The 18,173-nt window shown below is 40.1% G+C and overlaps 1 protein-coding gene across 2 annotated transcripts in view; it reads left to right on the top strand.

Annotated features, from left to right (window-relative positions):
• Positions 1 to 18,173, top strand: part of LOC113167221 (plexin-A1-like) — a 204,228-nt gene that overhangs the window by 117,067 nt on the left and 68,988 nt on the right. For both annotated transcript variants that reach the window (XM_026367642.1, XM_026367641.1), the window contains exon 9: positions 7,619 to 7,733. In XM_026367642.1, the coding sequence (XP_026223427.1) occupies positions 7,619 to 7,733 (115 nt within the window). The remainder of the gene's footprint in view (positions 1 to 7,618; positions 7,734 to 18,173) is intronic.

Below are 18,173 nucleotides of genomic sequence, written 5' to 3'. Positions count from 1 at the left end.
GTGTGTAACCTCTGTTAATTATTAATTCAATGTATTCAAGCTTTTTATAAATCAATTAGTTAATTAAATCTCAAGCAATGAAGGGACCAGTGGCGAGTGAAATAATAAGTCGATTCCTAACCATGCAAAGCATAGAAGGGCAGCCAAGCTTGGGAAGCCAAAACATGGCAATTGTGTTTCTTGGAAATTAATTATCCTTACTTTAAGTGTAGGAATACTGATTGGATTTTTAGTAACTGAAAGCAGTTTTTTACAGTTTTTTATCAAATGCAAGCCCGAGTCTGACAGGAAACAATTCTCTAATAACTAACAACATTAGAGGATTTAAATTGTTCTGAATGGTCTTTTTGTTTTTCAAAATACTCCTATAGTTGGTGAAATTTTATTTGTACATCACAATCAATCATTTTATGTTAAAACATCCATTTGTAAGAATCAGATTATATTTAAAGCAGTTAAAGTACGATATCTTAAAAGCTTATAGCCAACAGGTTAAAATTGTTTAGTGTACTGGCAGTAAGATCAACTTAATGTCTACACCTTATTGTTTTGCAGCTACATTGCAATTTTGATTAAGTTAAAATGAATAAAACTATAATTATGTTGTAATGCAACATATTTTTTGATTGAATGAATGAAGATCTACATTTATAAAGGGAAAGAGAGGCAGTAGGAGGTGGCAGTGGCAGTCAAGACTCCACTGGACTACACCGTACCTGAGTCATTATTTTAGCTTCTACTTCTACAGAAACTGTGGGATTTTACCTCTGTGAACTGGTTCTGGCAGTCTGTGATGCTAACATTTAATGCTGTCAGCTATTTTCAGTGGGAGTTACAGCCTTCTGCTGCTGTCAACATTATCATTTGATGTCAGATATCCAAACTTTGCTGCACATCATCCATTTATCACTACACCATATAAACTGGACTTTTATTCAAACACTGTTTAATATGATAAAGACCACAAACACAGGGTTCAGTTAATATGTCTATAACAACCATATTATCACCGTAATCATGATGTGAAGCAAATTTCCAGCTGATGTTGTACAAACAGAGGAGGGAGTGAGTAGAGAGAGGGGCAGACAAACCTTATAATGAATGACGAATGTGTTCTTAATTGATCTGCCTTGTTAAATAAAGGTTAAATGAAAATAAATAAAATGTCATTCCCTAAATGACTCTTGGCTGCTCCTCTGAAGTCACTGAGTAAGATTCACTACACAATACATACACTCCTGCTCTCTCTCCTATTCTGGACTCGACTCTTCTACCTGGCACAGACTCACATCTCACATTTAGGTAGCTGCACTTTGTGTCGATACACCTGAAATGAAAATGCATCTGTGGGAAAGTAGATTTCTCTTTGTCCTGCCAAGCATTGATTAATGATAGTATTGCTTCCTCTTGCTTACATTTAATAAATCCTAAAATAAGAATAAGACTAACCTGAAAATCCTCACTGGTAAATATGTTTTTTTTCCTGTATGTGGACCCAACACGTTTGATCGTATCACACATTATGTATAATTGCTCTTGGGCAGCTGAAAAGGTTCTTGTGCCAAAACACTTAAAATAGTTTAAAACTCAAAGCTGCCAATTGTGTAACAATAACCATTAATTCCTGGATCACCAGCAGTGGAAGCAACTAGTAATTTGGAGTTCACTTTTCCTGCTCTCCTTCTTTTTAATGAACCATCCTGTCCTGACTTCCTCCCTCCATCCCCCTGGTTCTCTTTTTTGTTTTCTGCCTTCACGTCATTCTCTCGTCTGCCTATTACTTTCTCTTCTCTGAATCCTCACTTTATCCATCTCTCAGTCCCGACCCCTCTTAGCCCCCACCTTCCCTTTGCTTGCCCCTCTCTCGTTCATCAAGCCCATTTATTGTCTGTGCTCTGCTCTTGGCCCTGCATATATCTGCATAGTAATAGGCCGTTAATTAGCTCTAGCTTTGGTGCCTGTGTGGAGATGGTCATAATGGAGTGGGCTCGGAGAGAGAGCTCACCTGGGCCACTTCTCAGGGCCTTCAGGCCTAGTTCAATGGATTTCATTCAGTGTGTGTGTGTGTGCTTTTTAGTCAGGTTTCTCATGTGTCAAACTAACTGCAAAAAGAGCAGTGTAGTGTCTGTTTGTGTGCAGTTGTGTGCATACAGGAGGTGTTTGCTCATTTTTGTGTGTGCAAATGTGTTTATGCTCTGTGCTCTTGCTGCATAAACAGACATGCTGCTTTTTAAGCCTTTGATGTCGGCTTCGCTGGCCCCCTCAGGGCTCTGCGGGACTGTCTAACTACAGTGTAGTTATTACCACAGCAGATGTAATATAAACGCACATATTATACACTGCACCCCCTCTGCTGTCACCTTTCACCTCTGAATATTTGACCTTTCCTTTGGGAATCAGGACACGGGAGAGTGGCAAATAGTGGATGTCTCTTTTGTGGGCGTGGTGCATGGGTGAAAGTGAAAGTGTAGCACAGACTCACAGCAGCAGACACACAGATGTACAGTATTAGCACAGATGCACAAGCAAAGAAGCCCACAGGCATGCACCCAGACAGGCCCGCGTGCAACATGCTCAAAGGTGGATGCAACACCAGCCATACATATTTTCATGCAAACACACGTGAACAGATGCACACACAGTCGGAAGGAGCACATGGAAACAGACGGCACAGACTTGGCACAGCAATCTGCGCTACAAGCTATTTACATACACTGTTACAATATTAGAAATTTGCATTAAAAAAAGAGGTTTGGAGTAGTTTAATTGAGCATGCGGGAGGAGGAATAATGCATCTTTTAAAGAAGTGAGGAGAAACAAACTGGAGGGAGAGCATTGGAGGAAATAGAGTGACAAGGAAAACTCACATGTATGGGATCTGGAGCAGGAAAAGACAATTGAGTGGGAGACGTGAAGAGGGAAAGACGGATATAAAGCAGAGTATTAGCAAATTAGAGAGAGAGAGATTGTGCCCATCATGTCAGGAATTAAGCATCCCACACAGCAAAAAGGTTAGTGCCCCAGCCTCGGGCTAACGTGACCATTACAATATGAAAGGGCTGAAATCTATGCAGTGAAAAGAAGTACTCAAGGGAGGAGATCAGCCCACACTCCAGCCCTCAGGAAGGGCTCTCATTTCCAGGCAGACCAATTTGCTGTTGCCTCCTGTTTAGAGACCAGCAGCACATCACAACTTCTTGTACCACTGGAAACTTTCATTCTCGTCTTAGTAGAAAGAATTTAGACCAGAACTTCTCTGCGATTACGTCTTTCGTAGTTGACTTTCCTGGCAGTAGTTGTTGGCTCAATTTCTAATGTGTGTGACCTGGTTTAATTAAATTGAGACTCATAGACTGCGTTTTGGAAATCACTGTGACAAGAAGCAATAATTTCGACTGTGTGTCTGAGTCCCCTGTTGAGAAACTAAATTTCTCAGTTGGTTTTTGTGCTTTATAACCTATGACGTACGCGTCATTTTATTGCTGATCACTCTGAAGCTTAATTGCACAGGTTTCCTTGTGCATCTTTAAAACACACTTCACATTAGAGATATCTGGGAGATGTGATATCAAGCCAATCAGAGTTATTGATTAGAATAACGACTTGCGATATCAAAGCTTTATACTTTACTATCTCCCCAACGCGAGTTAATGTTGACATGTTTTAGTGAGCATTTGACAAAACATTAACCTTCTAATTAGGAAGTTATTGTCTCTTTATCTTTGACTTTGTCCAGACTGACCAGAATTAAATGAGCATATGATTGTTCATGCCTTTCATATACGTTTGTGCGGGGCCATTGCTCGCATATCAACATCTTTGTTCCATCGATCCAGCCTCGCTAGAACAAAAGCCTGCAAAAGATGAAAAGGCATTTGACCTGGCTCTGTTGCTAGGCCTTGTTAAATAGCAGGGGATTTTATTGACTACATTGCAGCAGCGCAGCCACTTACCCAAGCCAGTTGTCCAGGCATTGACAACTCTATTGTACGACAAGTCTCCGCTGCCCAGGTGACCCAAAGGAGAGCTGTGATGTCAACATGGGTGACAGATTTTGTGTCTAAGTCTGTGTGTGTGTGTTACTGCATTCATGAGCCTGCATACACATACCTGTGAATGCGCGTGCACATATCCCTGCAACAAGAAATTGATAAACCCTGGGGTTAATATTGAGGAGGAACTGGCTCAGCAGCTCTACTAACAAATATCAGTCTGTTAGCATAGCCTCAGTCCACCCTTCTCCTCATGGAAATCTACCTGCATTGATTAGAAACCTCGCTCTGCAGCTCAGTCTAGTCACACCAGCTTATCATAGACTATAAGCCTCTTACATCACACTGTCCATACAGGCAATTTAGGGGTTAAACCACATATATCTGAATAAACCAAGGACATAGGGACAAAGACAGCGCTCGAATTAGACTGAAATTTAAAGTCAGTCTTTCTGGCAGCAGGGCAGCAGTGTGAGCTGAACAATTGTCCTTCAGTTTGGAGGACCCATTTTTAAACCCCCATGATGGCTCATTACTGTGGTGGTTTTAGACTACACTTGACAGAGATCACTTGTCAGTCAAACAGTGAAGGTGGTATTGTTATTTTTATTTCCTTTGACTTCACTATTTAAATGCTGGCTTGTTTTGCTGTGCTGTTGCCATAAAATGTGTCAGCAAACTAGTCCCCATTTACACATCCAGCAGAGCTGGAGCAACATTAGCATTTGTTTGAAGTTTTGTTTCTGCCCACCCGATCAGTGGAAATAGTTTATGAGAGATGTGTGAGTCAACCGTACTTTAAATGTGTGATGAAAACAAAACAACAAGCTAAAAGAGGATTAAAAAGAGTGTTTCATGTTTTTTTGGGTCTGTCACTGTGATCAGCTGCTTTTACATGAGATATGTCATTTAAAGGATTAGTACTTAGAGATGTATTTACTATTATGATTTATTACAAACTACTAATTTGACATTTTTTTATATGCTCACTCACTTTCTAACCTGCATTTTGATGGATGACACTCTAGTACCACACTTAGCCCTATAAAATCATGCTTTCCCTTCACTTTTTGCACAGATGAAACTAATTAGAAATAATATTTGTTAGTGAACTCCTTGTCTGACGAGGTGCCTATAGGTAGATGTATTTTTATGCTTCCAAGCTGACAATTGATAGGGCCGGAGGCAAGTTTTTACCGTTCATTCAGTTATACAGGCGTCTAATTCGTGTGAACACGATATCTGAGAACACTTTGAGGAAATTTAATCAAATTTGGCATAATTGTCATTTGGACCTAAGACGTGATCCTAGCAGGATCATTGTTCAGAGTTCAAACTCTGGACATAACTTAAGCTAACAATAGTTGTACTGAGCTACTTATCAATAATTGATTTTCACAAAATGAATAACCTATTAAAGAACCACCTGGCAACGACCTTCACCATGAATTCCAGTAATGTTACTACGTAAAAATGCAAATTAATGAAGCTGTAAGAAAGGTGTGAAGTGGTCTTCTTCAGGAAACCCAAACACATTGTCATTAGAGGTTCACGGTAGCTCTGTTTGCCAAGTACAACGTGTCACTGGCAATTTTCAAAGATTCTGACTGTTATTGGATGTAAATATCTCTTTGAGCACGGGAGAGTAAAAACTGGAAAATTGCTACATACAATGGGCGCTACGCGTTCCTTGTCAGTTTCTTGGGTGGATGTGAGCTGGAGAGTAAAGTGAGGGGATGAATTGCAGAATGCATGATGCAAGTCCAGTGACAGCATATAGGAGAGAGGACTGACACAACATGTAATTAGAACTCACTTTTCTTAAGACAGTTATGTGAAATGTGTTTCAGAAGTGGTGTAAGAACTACAAAGCTTGTTTTAGTTGAAGCAGAATATCAGGGTTTTTTTTTAGAGTTATAGAACACATGTCAGTCTCTGTAATTACTGTCTTTAACATTTAACTTCTTTTCATCAATTTTAAAACATGTTTACGGCTTTAATTTAAGATCCCGTTCAGCTAACAAAGATTCTCTTCATTAAAATGACACTGGATTAAAATGACAAGAATATGATAGTAAAGATTGGAAAGCAGAGACTTTCTGATTCTTCCCGTGGGTGTCAGATCATTTACAAAAAGCAGAGGGTATGTTAACACCACACTGATATGAAAACACACCAGGGAAGACTTGAGCAAACAAAATAAAGTCATATTGTCGATCACATTGTAGAGCGTAAACTAACCTTTGTGTACTTTTACAGCCTTTCTTTTTCCATTGCTTTTTTTTTCTCTTGGCCATGACAGACTTGTTTTTATCTGGTAATCCATGCTTGAATGTTCATTTTGCTTCCGCAACTCTGAAGAAGAACCAGCAAGTGCTATATAAAAACAAGCTTATCATGGTCTGCCAGCTTAGTTCACCGTAAGCCTCCAAGCATGGAGAATAAGAAGGGAGGACCTGATCGCCAAGGATTCTTTCCTCCTCTCTCCCTCTGCTGTTTTGGCCTTGGCCTCACTGGCAGATGGAATAAAGTCTCAAAGCATGAGGCCACAGTTACACTTGTAATTCCAACCTGATTTCTGGAGATTTGGCCATAAATATTTGATGTTGTGCAGTTGTGGTGATGCACATCCGCTCTGGCTGTCAGAGTGTGATACACGTCCCCTGCTGGTTTTCTTTGTGTGTGCGTCTTTGTTTTTTATCTAATTCAAATTTTCTTGTATTTAATTTGTATGTCTCCAAAAGCATATGATGAATTCAGGTCATAGTAGCTTGTTTTTTTAATTACAATAATAATATTGATAAATGCAAAAGTGCTTGTTGATGTCTGTGTTTGTCTTCTAAATGCTACACATAGATGTGGCTTTCTGACGCAGTATCTTGATGCATTAGTCATTTGTTATACACACAACAGTCTACTGCTAAGTACTGTGTGCCTAAGAAGACGAAAATCACAAACATGAAAGAAACAGAAAGAAATCTTGCTTTTATTTTTTGATTCAAGGCAATGTCAAAAAGTAAATACATGATTTCAGGTTTAATCCATAATCACATGTGTTTACCTTCAGGGAATTTCACCTACCGGGATGTTACTGTGGTTCTAGGAAGTTGTATTATACACACTTAATTACTTCTATGTGTCGTAGACACGATAACTACTAACAGGTAATGAGAATTACCTTTGGTTGCCAATCAGCAAGATAAGGAAACATGCACACTTTTTTGTGCCCGGGAGTAAAGTTTAGAAACTGCTGAACTTGTAAAGATTGGAAGTGCTGCACCGAAAAAGTACAGCACTGAAAAAATTGCCTTGCATTGCAGACCATTAAATGTAAATGTGTAGTATGGATTTAGTGTGTTGTCTGACAATACAAGTTAACGCCGGCGTCTAGGTGATACTTGCGTATTAGTTTTGGGAACTGAGTGTAACTGACAACTGACAACAGAAGTATCATCATTCTTGGCAGTGTCATACATTCAAATACTGCAGTTAGGCAGAATGGCAGAGCAGATAAAAAAAGGAAAAGTAAAATTAAAAGAAGTCATTACAGCATGTTGTTTGTAGTTTTTTAAGTGTATCTTGATAATTGCAAAATCTTATCACTTCCTTTTTCTCACTCACTACAGGTGTCTATCCTGTGTTAATGGAAACTTCCCCTGTCACTGGTGCAAATATCGCCACATGTGCACGCAAGATGCCAGCGACTGCTCCTTCCAGGAGGGACGAGTGAACACCTCAGAGGTGAGGGTCTAAGTGTGCATGCACACACACACGCACACACACATGAATACACATGTACATGTACCGTTAAATGTGCTCTCACAATCTCAGAAGTACATACAAAGCAACACACGAATACATTTACAAGTATTAATACATGTGCACACATACACACCCAAGTGTTTATAGTGGAATAGTAATGCCAAGGGTGCAGCTGGGACCTGTACATCATTTGAGTGTGTGTGTGTGTGTATGCATGTGTATGAATGAGTGCTGCTGTGAGTGGCCCAGCAGCAGCTGTTGTACTCCAAGCAACGCTGGATTTATTCACTTATAAACAAGTCGAAGTGAATGAGTATGCAAATAGCACCGTGTACTACCATCCCAAATGTTATATTTGCATGAAAACACTCATCCATCCATGAGCTGACTTGCTTTCACAGTCCCTTTGTCTCTGTTTAAGTCACTAACTCTCACTCCCTTTCACACAAACACGCAAATTCACACTAACAACTGCAAATAAACTTTTCTGTCTTGAGAAAGTTGCACTTAACAACCTAAAACCTTGACTCCAGCTTTGCCTGTTTCCACCCGAGCGGAAAATCACTTTTATGTGCAAGCAAAGTGATATTTATGTTCACCTCCTTATTCTCCCATTCCTCTCTTATCACCTTCCTGTCACCTTTGATTTCCCTTTTCTTTGTTCTTTCCTCTGTACTCTTATTGTGTCCTACCTGGTAAACATTATATGAGTAGCATATGCAAATACACGCTGTTCTGCATTGTCACTAACCGGGTATTCTGCTCCTCTTTCTTTCCTCTACTTCTATCTCTCATTTCATTCACTCAATTTTCCCGTTGGAGATAACATTCAACGTAGAGTGAGGTGCAAATGAAGGTGTGCGTACCTGTGCATTTATGTATTTTCATGTGTGTGACTGTGTGCGTGATAATTCTGTGTTATTGTCTCTATATCTCTTTTGTATGCACGACCAGTGTCTTTACTTAAGACATTTAGATTATCTGTGTGTGGGTGTCTATAAAATATACCAACGGAGCGAGGACTGTGCATGTATTATAATGTCTAAGTGTACAAATGGGGCAGCAATTTCGGAGTGTTTTGTGTGTGTGTGTGTGTGTTTGTGTGTGTGTGTGTGTGTGTGTGTGAAGAGGGAGAGTGGGGGAGAGTGGGGGAGAGTGGGACGGTGATGACACTTGACTCCGCACACACCCTGTCATCACGTTACATCCTCCCGTACGCCCCACCACGCTGCCATCCATCCCCGTCTTGTTTGAAGAGCCACACAAATTCAGCCTTTTATTTTTGGTTCTCTCTCTCTCTCTTTTTTTCTTTTTTCCTTTTTGATGTTGCTCTCTTTTTTAGTGCAGGCGTTGCCATGGCTACCAAGACACTTTGAATATTGGAGGAGTGAGGGGGGGGGAATTTTGATAGACAAACACACGCCATTGCCATCAACACATCCTTACGTGGATTGTCGTTATAAATGCAGCAGACAGTGAAGAGGCAGCTTTAGGCTTTTGTGACTGATGCATGTGCTTTGATGTATCCCTGTGTTCTCTCTCTTTCAATGGATAGGCAACATTTTGAAGCAATGCATATACACTCTTGAACCAACAGCAGTACTTTTGTCGTCACGCATTTATCTCCTCTAGCCTTGATTTTGTTCCAATTTGCCAGTTCGCAGCCCCTGCTGAAAGCAATTTTGCCCATCTCCATTGCCTGAAAAAGTTTCCCCCTGTGTCATTAGCAGTCGGTTGCCAAAGTGATTGAATTCACACTACACTGGTTATCTTCCCAAAGGCATGTGTCATATTTCTTGAGGCTGACTTCACTTCATATCTGACAAAATTCATAGCATCTGTGAATGTGTTCCACAGGTAAGTCACAAAAATACACTTTTCATCCAGGTGCATGTAAACTGATAACCAACAATGTATAATTTTTCCCCTCTTAAAGTAAATGTAAATCTCTGCTGTCACTTCCTGGATATGTAAATATGTATAAATCAGCTGTATTGTGACAACAGATAAACAGAGAGGCGCATTAGAAGCAACCAGGCAGAAAATTGCCAGAGTCAGAGAAACACTTGAGAAGGCCATCAACAGAAATGTGTATAAATACAAACAATGAGAGAAACAAACACCAAGACAAACAAACAGAGACACAAACAAATTTGCTGTGCTTCAATGAATCCCAGCATTGGGCCGCTATAGAAGGCTGGACTGACGCTGGGCCCGGGGGTTGGTTTAAATGACTTCATTCAGGTTTAAGGAAATAGGAAAATTAAGACAATCATAAGAAGCAACAAAAAAATAATAGAAAATCAGGTTTATTTGCATTTATTTTCCTGTCGACAAGCTTGCCTGCGTATTAATTTATTGATTGCAGTTTTGCCTGCTTGTTAATTAAGTCATTCATTCAATTTTGCATGAGGTACCCTTTTACTCTGGATATTTCATATCCCACAAATGAATTAATGCAGCACATGACTGACAGCAAAGGCATAAAATGGCTGCCAAGTATCAGCCCCGAATGGGAGCTTTGACAACAAGTGATGTTTTTTTTTTTCTTTTTCAAAGACTGTAAAATTCAACTTCAGAAGACAATATACAGAAGGCACATAAATTAAGTAAAAAACTTACGAGGTCACTACTTGTGAAGTTATTTGTACTTTTGGAAGATTGGATAGAAGATTTATAAACATAAATGCTGTAGCCTACAAAGAAAATAAGTGCAACCTTCAACCTTAATATTCAAACAAGGTCTGGTGAAATCAGCTGAACCAACATTCTGCACTTCGTATGGGGAAATAGCTTCTATGCTACTAACTGAACAATGCAAATAGACCTCAGAGAGTTCAGTGTGAGGTTCTCTTGTACTTTGCTCGTGCGGCTAATGTAGCATTGAGTGACCCACCTTAAGGTGGAGAAGAAGACTGGGCTACTAAGGTCCGGTGAGCTCACCTTCTTTCTATCTCCACAACCCCAGCTGACACTTGTGTGACATCACTCAAGGCAATTTATCAGACTTCACACAGCTTCCTCTGGAGACAAAAAAAGGTTTTAGACAACTTCTTTTTTTTTTTTTTTACATATGCAGAAAACCTCCAGACGCAAAACTGGTGAGTTCCCCTATAGGTTAAATGTTGCTGCATATAATTCAGAAGTTAACATTCATCGCAGGCCTGTGACAGGACACGAACTCCTGCAGGAAAGTCCGCTGCTGAGCCCACTCACCACCCCAACATGCACTCCCACACACACCCCACATACAATATAAGGAACATTAGCACTGGGAGGAACAGAATTGACCATTATAGACAAAGTTACTAGTGATAGTGACGTGGTCGAGATAGAGGATATAATTATTAATGTGAAACTTTTCCACCATATGTCAATGCAGTGATATTTTCTATCCGATGTCTTGACAATTTGTGTTTTTTCTGCTTATTTATTAATGTTTTAGTAACGTGTATATTTAAATGGCTGTTCATTCAGGTCAGATTTATTCATGAAGACACTGTCTGAGTGAAGTCATCTGTATCTGTCAGTGGAAATGTTCATTACGAGCCAATGCTCGTTCTGCATCAACCGTCCTGAAACAGTTTATTAAACTATCGAGGCATTGACCTTTTCTATATGTGAAACTGCAGCTCACCGGCTCTGACTGTTCTCAGTTTAATATTTATTTTTATTTCTTGTCTTAATTTCTCCGTTTTCCCCACTTTGACCTTACTTCTTCCTCTTTTAAGTCCAACCTCATTTCTTCTTTTTTGTTTCAGCCATCCTTTATCGCTTCGTTCTTCCCTTTAGCTGGAAACCTGACCTCTTTACACTCAGCCAAATACAGTAGATCTGTGATGCATTGTTGTAGCACAGGGGACTGAACCATTGGTTTTGTAGCCTAGCCTCATTGATAATCATTAGCAGGCTGTGTAAGGCTCCAGATGTACAGAAAGTGAATATAGATATGTGCATCAGCTTTAACTTTCATGCTGCTAATTAGAAGATAAATCACCTTGATGAGTGAGTTGGTTAAGCGGTCATACATTTCTGTCAAGTCACCTTGGGGCTGCAGGAAACACCAGCACAGGCATGTATGCACACACCTATAAGCTAGCCTTTGCACTCATTTATTACCATAGCATCACCGATCCAAGCACACCATGCATCTCGCCAGGCATCTCCATATGGGATCCTTGTTTTGATCTCTAACCCAGTGAGCTCCTTCCTTTTGTTCAGTCACTCTCTCATTCCCTCAACAAGTCAATTAGCAGGAGCCAGACACCCTCTCTTTGTGTTTCTCAACTAAACGTGTCAGAGTTACAGCTGTCTTTCCTTTGTGGAGCTCAGGCTGGTACACAGCTCTGAGTTGCCCAGCTCAGAGGCTCTGGGGCTAGAGCTGGCACAGAGCAACCCTCCTTTCTCCCTCTGAGTCTCTCTGGCTGGAGGTGCTGTCTGTCACTGACAGACTCAGCTGTGTGTGTGTGTGTGTGTGTGTGTGTGTGTGTGTGTGTGTGTACACATGTGTATTAATTATTCAAAGTGTATTAAAGCTTAAAGATGCATCTCTGATCGTTGGCGTGTTTAATGGAGAGAGACAGATGAGATGAGAAGAGAAAGGTGGAGCAGGGTAGGAGTGTGGCAGTGGCCTAGTTGTTCAGGAAGAAACAAGCTTGCAAGAACAACTAGGGACCTCATTTGTAAAAGTGTAGACACTGCACATGAAAAATTAGAAATAACAGCTTCTGCAAAAAATAACAGCTCATAAAATTAAATACACTTTCCGTCATGGATGTTTAGGTCAAACTGTTTTGCACAAAAGAGAATCTCATTCAGGTTGTAACGTCCACACCTAACCATCTATTGTCTGTAAAATATAAATGAAACACACTGATAATATCCTTGGAAAGTTATATTACAATACCACAAAGTTTCATCTTAATAAATAGAATATCAACAGTAGACAAATCCTTTATGTGTTATGAACTTTTTTGTCTGCGCACAGGAAGGTCAGAGATCTTGATAAAAAGCCTCTAATTATCTCCGTGTTAGGAAGCTCATTTGAATCGTCTCATTATGCTTGAAATACTGCAGATTGGACAGTGCATTTGCCCAAATTGCTCAAGGCCAATTTGTCAACAAGCTCGGTGAAACTAGAATTGACTGAACATGTTGTTTTCAGTTTGCATACTTAAATAAGGCTTGGGTAGGAAAACAGATACAAAACTGGGACAGAAAAAAATAGAAGATAGGGGAGGAGAAGATATGCTGTAGGAGGAACACGATAGACAAAGAAATAAGGAAGTTAACAAAATGTGCAGGCGAGGGAAATAAATAACACACTAGGGGAGGAATAATCAGGGTAGTTAATTTGAAGAAGTAATGAAGATATCAGTGTTGGAAGGGGTAACATTAACCGAAGACTGAACAGAAGGAGAGGAAGGACGTGAATGGAAGGAGGAGAAGGTTGGAGAAGTGAAAGGAGGAGGCGATAGACGATTAACCATTTGGAAGATGAAAAGATACTCGAGGATCGTGACACCACCTGTGCCTTGTATCTACTTAGCATCTCCTCAGTGAATCTGTTTCATGCAGCTAATGCCATCAGCCCTGTTTTCTCCTTTTCTTGAAGCTTGGCTGCATAAAATCATTTAATTGCATTTTTTTAATTGATTATTTTGGAGTTACAGAACCTACTTCTTTCTGCAGCTCATAAATAGGAAATATTCAAAAGTCACTAATAAATAGGTCACTGAGCCAGTTGCAGTCCTTAATTTCAAACCAGTTCTTTCGACAGCTACAAAACGGGCGGCAAGGAAAACTGGTTCCAGAGGGGCCTCAACTCTTTGTCGGTCTAGAGCCAAGAAGCGCTTGTATAAGGTTGGGATCACAATAGGCAGCACAAATGCATTGGACCCACAGTTTGTGGATGTCAGTGGAGGCTCACAACAGCAGGAGCAGTGCTAGTACAGAGATGTTGTTGTGCTTGGCGTCTATGGTGGCTCTCTAGCCAGTGGAAAAGCAAATTGATTAATAAGTTGGACCAACTCTGAACCAGCAGCCAGGACTAGTACGAATTTTGTACTGGTCAAAAAGAGGTCTCATTCCTGGCTTCTCCCATTATTTCATATGCAAGTGGGCAGATTTAATATTCTTGCATCATGAACTATGTCTGATTAATGTAAATATTGCGTTGGAACAGCAGACTTGCATTTCTCAGGTCTTTCTAATCCAAATGATGCTTTTCTGTTGTTTTTCCCATCTGACCCTACTGTTCCCTGATGCCAGAGGCTTAATAAACTTCACTCCATGGTTGCTCTAAAGGCACATGAGTAATCATATGTGGAAAATTAGTTTTGAAAGAGTTTTGATGGTGCTCACTGTCTCGGTGGATAAATTTAATGGCCATTAAACTGCTGAATAGTGCACTGAAGAGGAGAGGGAAGGGAATTACCTGAGGTATCAATGCTCTTCAGTCCATTGTACTATACGAACAGAGGTAGGATTCGTAGCATCTACAGCAAAGGAAATAATATATTTTTTAATCTTTGAATATATTCAAAGATAAAAAAGTTATATTATAAAAAGTTACACCACATACACACATGCACCTGTTTTATCAGACATGTAATAAATATGCTATTAAACTGCATTTTAAATATAAAGCCCAGTGATTGAAAACTCATACCAGGAGCTAAACTAACACTTTCCCTGTGCAGAAATTACAGACAGGTGACAAGTTAAAGGAAAACCTCTGAATGCTATGTTCCTATGGTGAGGGGATTCAGTCGCTCTGTTGTCCTCTGTTATCCTGTAGCTTTCATATTCATGTTCAACCATGTCTTTAACAGACGCTGAATCCTGCACAAGATCTTTGTATTATGCATACTGGAGGGTTCATAGCGCTTTTTAACCTTGGTTATCAACACAATTGAGTTGCTGTGTTAGTCAGTTCTTCTTGAAAAATAAAAATAACCATGCTTAACTAAGTGTTGAAGAAAACAAAATCATATTTGATGACGTAGAATTGATAACTTTTTCTGACATCTGATTAAGTCGTAATAAGGTCAAAGCATTGCCTATGTTCATACATTTATATAAGTATCAGGATCTGAGTTCATAACAGTACAAACTCTTTCTGTGTATTATCTTATCTGCTACACCCGTCTCGCTCCATATCCCCTATAGTAAAAGACTGCGAAGAGTGGGTGGACACTCCAAAAGGCTTCTAACACAGTTCAAAGTGTCCTTTATTGAACAGAAGAGCTCCTATTCTGGTGCAGTGGGGTGCCTGCCCTGCTTCCACCTGAGACTACAACTGAGGAACTTGGTTCATTTGAGCAAAATAGATGAAAAGTTTTCTTGTTGAAATGAAGCACAGGGGATGAGTCACAAATCTAGAATAAAAGATGAAACAGGTTTCGCAAAGAGATGATCGCTTTCAAAAGTTATTGGCCCCAGTGAATTTGCATACTAGATACTGCTGTATCTTTTGTTGTGAAGTTGGTTGTGTTGTGTATTGCTTAAACTTTTTCGACCTAGGACCTTGGAGACCAAGAAACTAATTCTCTTATCCCGTAGCTAATAAAACTAATAGGAAACGTACCCAAAAAAATGAGGAGGCAGATGATGGGGAAATCAGATCATTTGTCATGGGCTTTTATACTGACCTTGAAAGGTTGGCTGACTCCTAGGTGGGTCACAGAAATCTCTTATTATTCACTGGGTCACGGTCTAAAGTGGGTTGTCTGTTTTTGGTTGGTTCCCACATGGCGAGGAGCACTTTGTCATTTTTTTTCCGCTCGCAAGATGAAACTAAATTGATCAAATTTCGATCCTCAGAGCTGAAACTTACACTGTAAATCTCAACCTGGAAATTAAAGTGTTGTAACTTCTCATTATCTGTCATGTATCTGTTGTGTCGGCCTCAGAAATACTCACATATACACACGCTCACAAGTAGTTTGTGTATTTTCAGAGGCTCCCATCGATCCACTAGCAGATGCTTATCAGCTACATCCTCCTCTTTGACCGTCCAGACCTGATAGCATCCAGATAGACACACAATCACACTTGGTCATCAGAGATAGCACACAGGCCACTGCTATTCTAATGGAGACGTGTGTGATGTAGAGAGGTAAAGAGGTACAGTGAAAGGAGGACAGTACTCACACATTTCTTCCTGTACCTTCTTAACTGGGTTGCTTACCACAAAGTCACTAAGTAATAATGTCACTTAAGCCACTTTATTCAGATCTGATACACAGACACCGACAGCAGTGAGTGATTTGTCCAATTCACTGATTTACTTTCTTTTCTAGTTTCTCAACTGGTTGTGAAAGAAAACGTCAGTAAAACAGGTATAAAATACCAAGCTGTGAGGAAAAAGAGGCGAATTATGACCTCTGTAGCTTTTAATATTGTAGTTTATAGGGATACATTCAACATAATACAGCAGTTTGGTGACAACTGGACTTGCTTGATGTTCTTGATGACGTTTCACTTCTTATCTGAAAGACTTTTTGATGACTATACACAATTCAGTGTTTTGATTTAAAATGTACTATAAAGTATGTCTGAAATACAGTGCAAAAACACCATACTGTAGTATGAAGATTTATCACATTTACAGCTGCTCCGACGACTGGAACATACTTCCAGTGGAGGATCACGTGCAATATCCGGCATATTTGAATTATTTCCAGTAAGACTTTGTCAAAAGGGTTTTTAAAAGACCCAAAAGATCTAACAAGGAGGGAGCCTTGTAGTGTAGCATGTGCTTCGAATGGAGAAGACACAGACTGGAGGTTGATTAAACTCCGTCCGTTGTGATTTGTCGTCTTTTGCCATCAGGCACAGTCACCGAGAGATGAAGAAAACATTATCAATGATGAGAGAGAAACACTCAGGAGGAAAGATGTGTCTAACTACAGCAGGAGGAAATATTTGAGGAGCATATATCGTCTCATGGTTTGTCTGTGTTAACTGAATAGAGAGGTCTATTGGGATTACAAGCATTAACTACTGCCCGTTATTGTGGTATTCTCTGGTGTGTGTGTTACTTTCTGTTAGATTTATTCTCCAAGGGTATAACTATATTAGTGTCCAAATCTGAGACATTGCTCAACAGATCACTCTTCCTGTCCTTCTCCTGGGAGATGTGGTCATCACATAAGGTTCTTTTGTTACGTTATGTGTGTGTGTCGGTGTGTGTGTAGCATCGCTGGTCGATGGGGTCTTGCCCCCTCCTTTCTGAAATGCTTCATTGGACTGTAACGCTAATCCGTGGGGACCCTCTACACTGTGGTGACCCTCTTGACACTCGCACACACCGACAAACATACACACTCACGGGCTCCCTCATCCATCATACTCACAGCTTGTCAAAGCCTCAGTGAGGTGGCCTCAAGGGTGACAGCCAGCATCCAATCGGGGCTCTCGCCTTCATCTCTGACATCACCGTAGACGTGTCTCCATCCTGAGAGAATGTACTTAGAAACAAGGGAAATAAAGTAAATGATAATGACTTTAGCTGTTGCAGAGCTAGATATAAATTAAGTAAATGTCATGTTTCTGTCTTTCATCCCACACTTAAATGATTCAGCATACAAAATAGCTGGAACCTAAACTAATACAATGGTATTGTGAAATTATTTGCTAAAAAAGAAAAGATTAGGTAGAAATACTTTTTTAGCATCACTTTTAAGATTTCATCGCCACTCCTCCAGTGTGATAAAAGAGCTTAGTCCAAAATTATTGTTAATTCATATGCATATAAAGTAGTATATAACTTTGCAGCTTTCAAAACAGACACTCACAAAGGAAATAGTCACAGTAGTTACAGTTTATATGCCTATGATGCTGGAAGCAGCGGACAGACAGGCCTAATAGAAATTTTATACTGATGATATGGCAGAGGAGCTCTGATTGACTTATCTTTTTTTTTTTTTTTTTTTTATACTTACCACTCCACCTTTGATCACAGTGTCTGTGTATTTGGTTTGGCCCCAAGGCTACTGTAAAACACTCCACAGGCCTAAGTCTGCACAAGCTTAGTGCATAGAGCCAGAGGGCAAGATTTAGCAGTGTGTGAGTGTGTACGTGTGTGTAATAGTAGTAGTAGTGGTAGTAGGTGTGTGTGAATACCTGTGTGTGTGCATTTGGCTTGTATATATGTTATGTGCATTTTGGGTATACCTAGATGGAACATAGCATGTGTGTTTTCCTGTATTGCCTGTCTGGGAATTAGTTTTGATAGATATAAGTGGTATGTACGACTCCCCTGTTGCAGCAGTCCACCCCTGCCTCACTCTGTTGGGAACTCGACCTCCTCGACTCTAATCCCCCACTTTAATAAATAAGTGTATGGCTCCCAAGACCTCGCCTCCTCATCTTCTCCCCTCCCTCTTTCTCGCTTCACCTCTCCTCACCTCTTTC

This window comes from Anabas testudineus, chromosome 7, assembly GCF_900324465.2.
Source record: "Anabas testudineus chromosome 7, fAnaTes1.2, whole genome shotgun sequence".
NCBI lineage: Eukaryota > Metazoa > Chordata > Actinopteri > Anabantiformes > Anabantidae > Anabas > Anabas testudineus.
The sequence above is the reverse complement of the archived record's forward strand: the minus strand, read 5'-3'. Positions and strand labels throughout refer to the sequence as shown.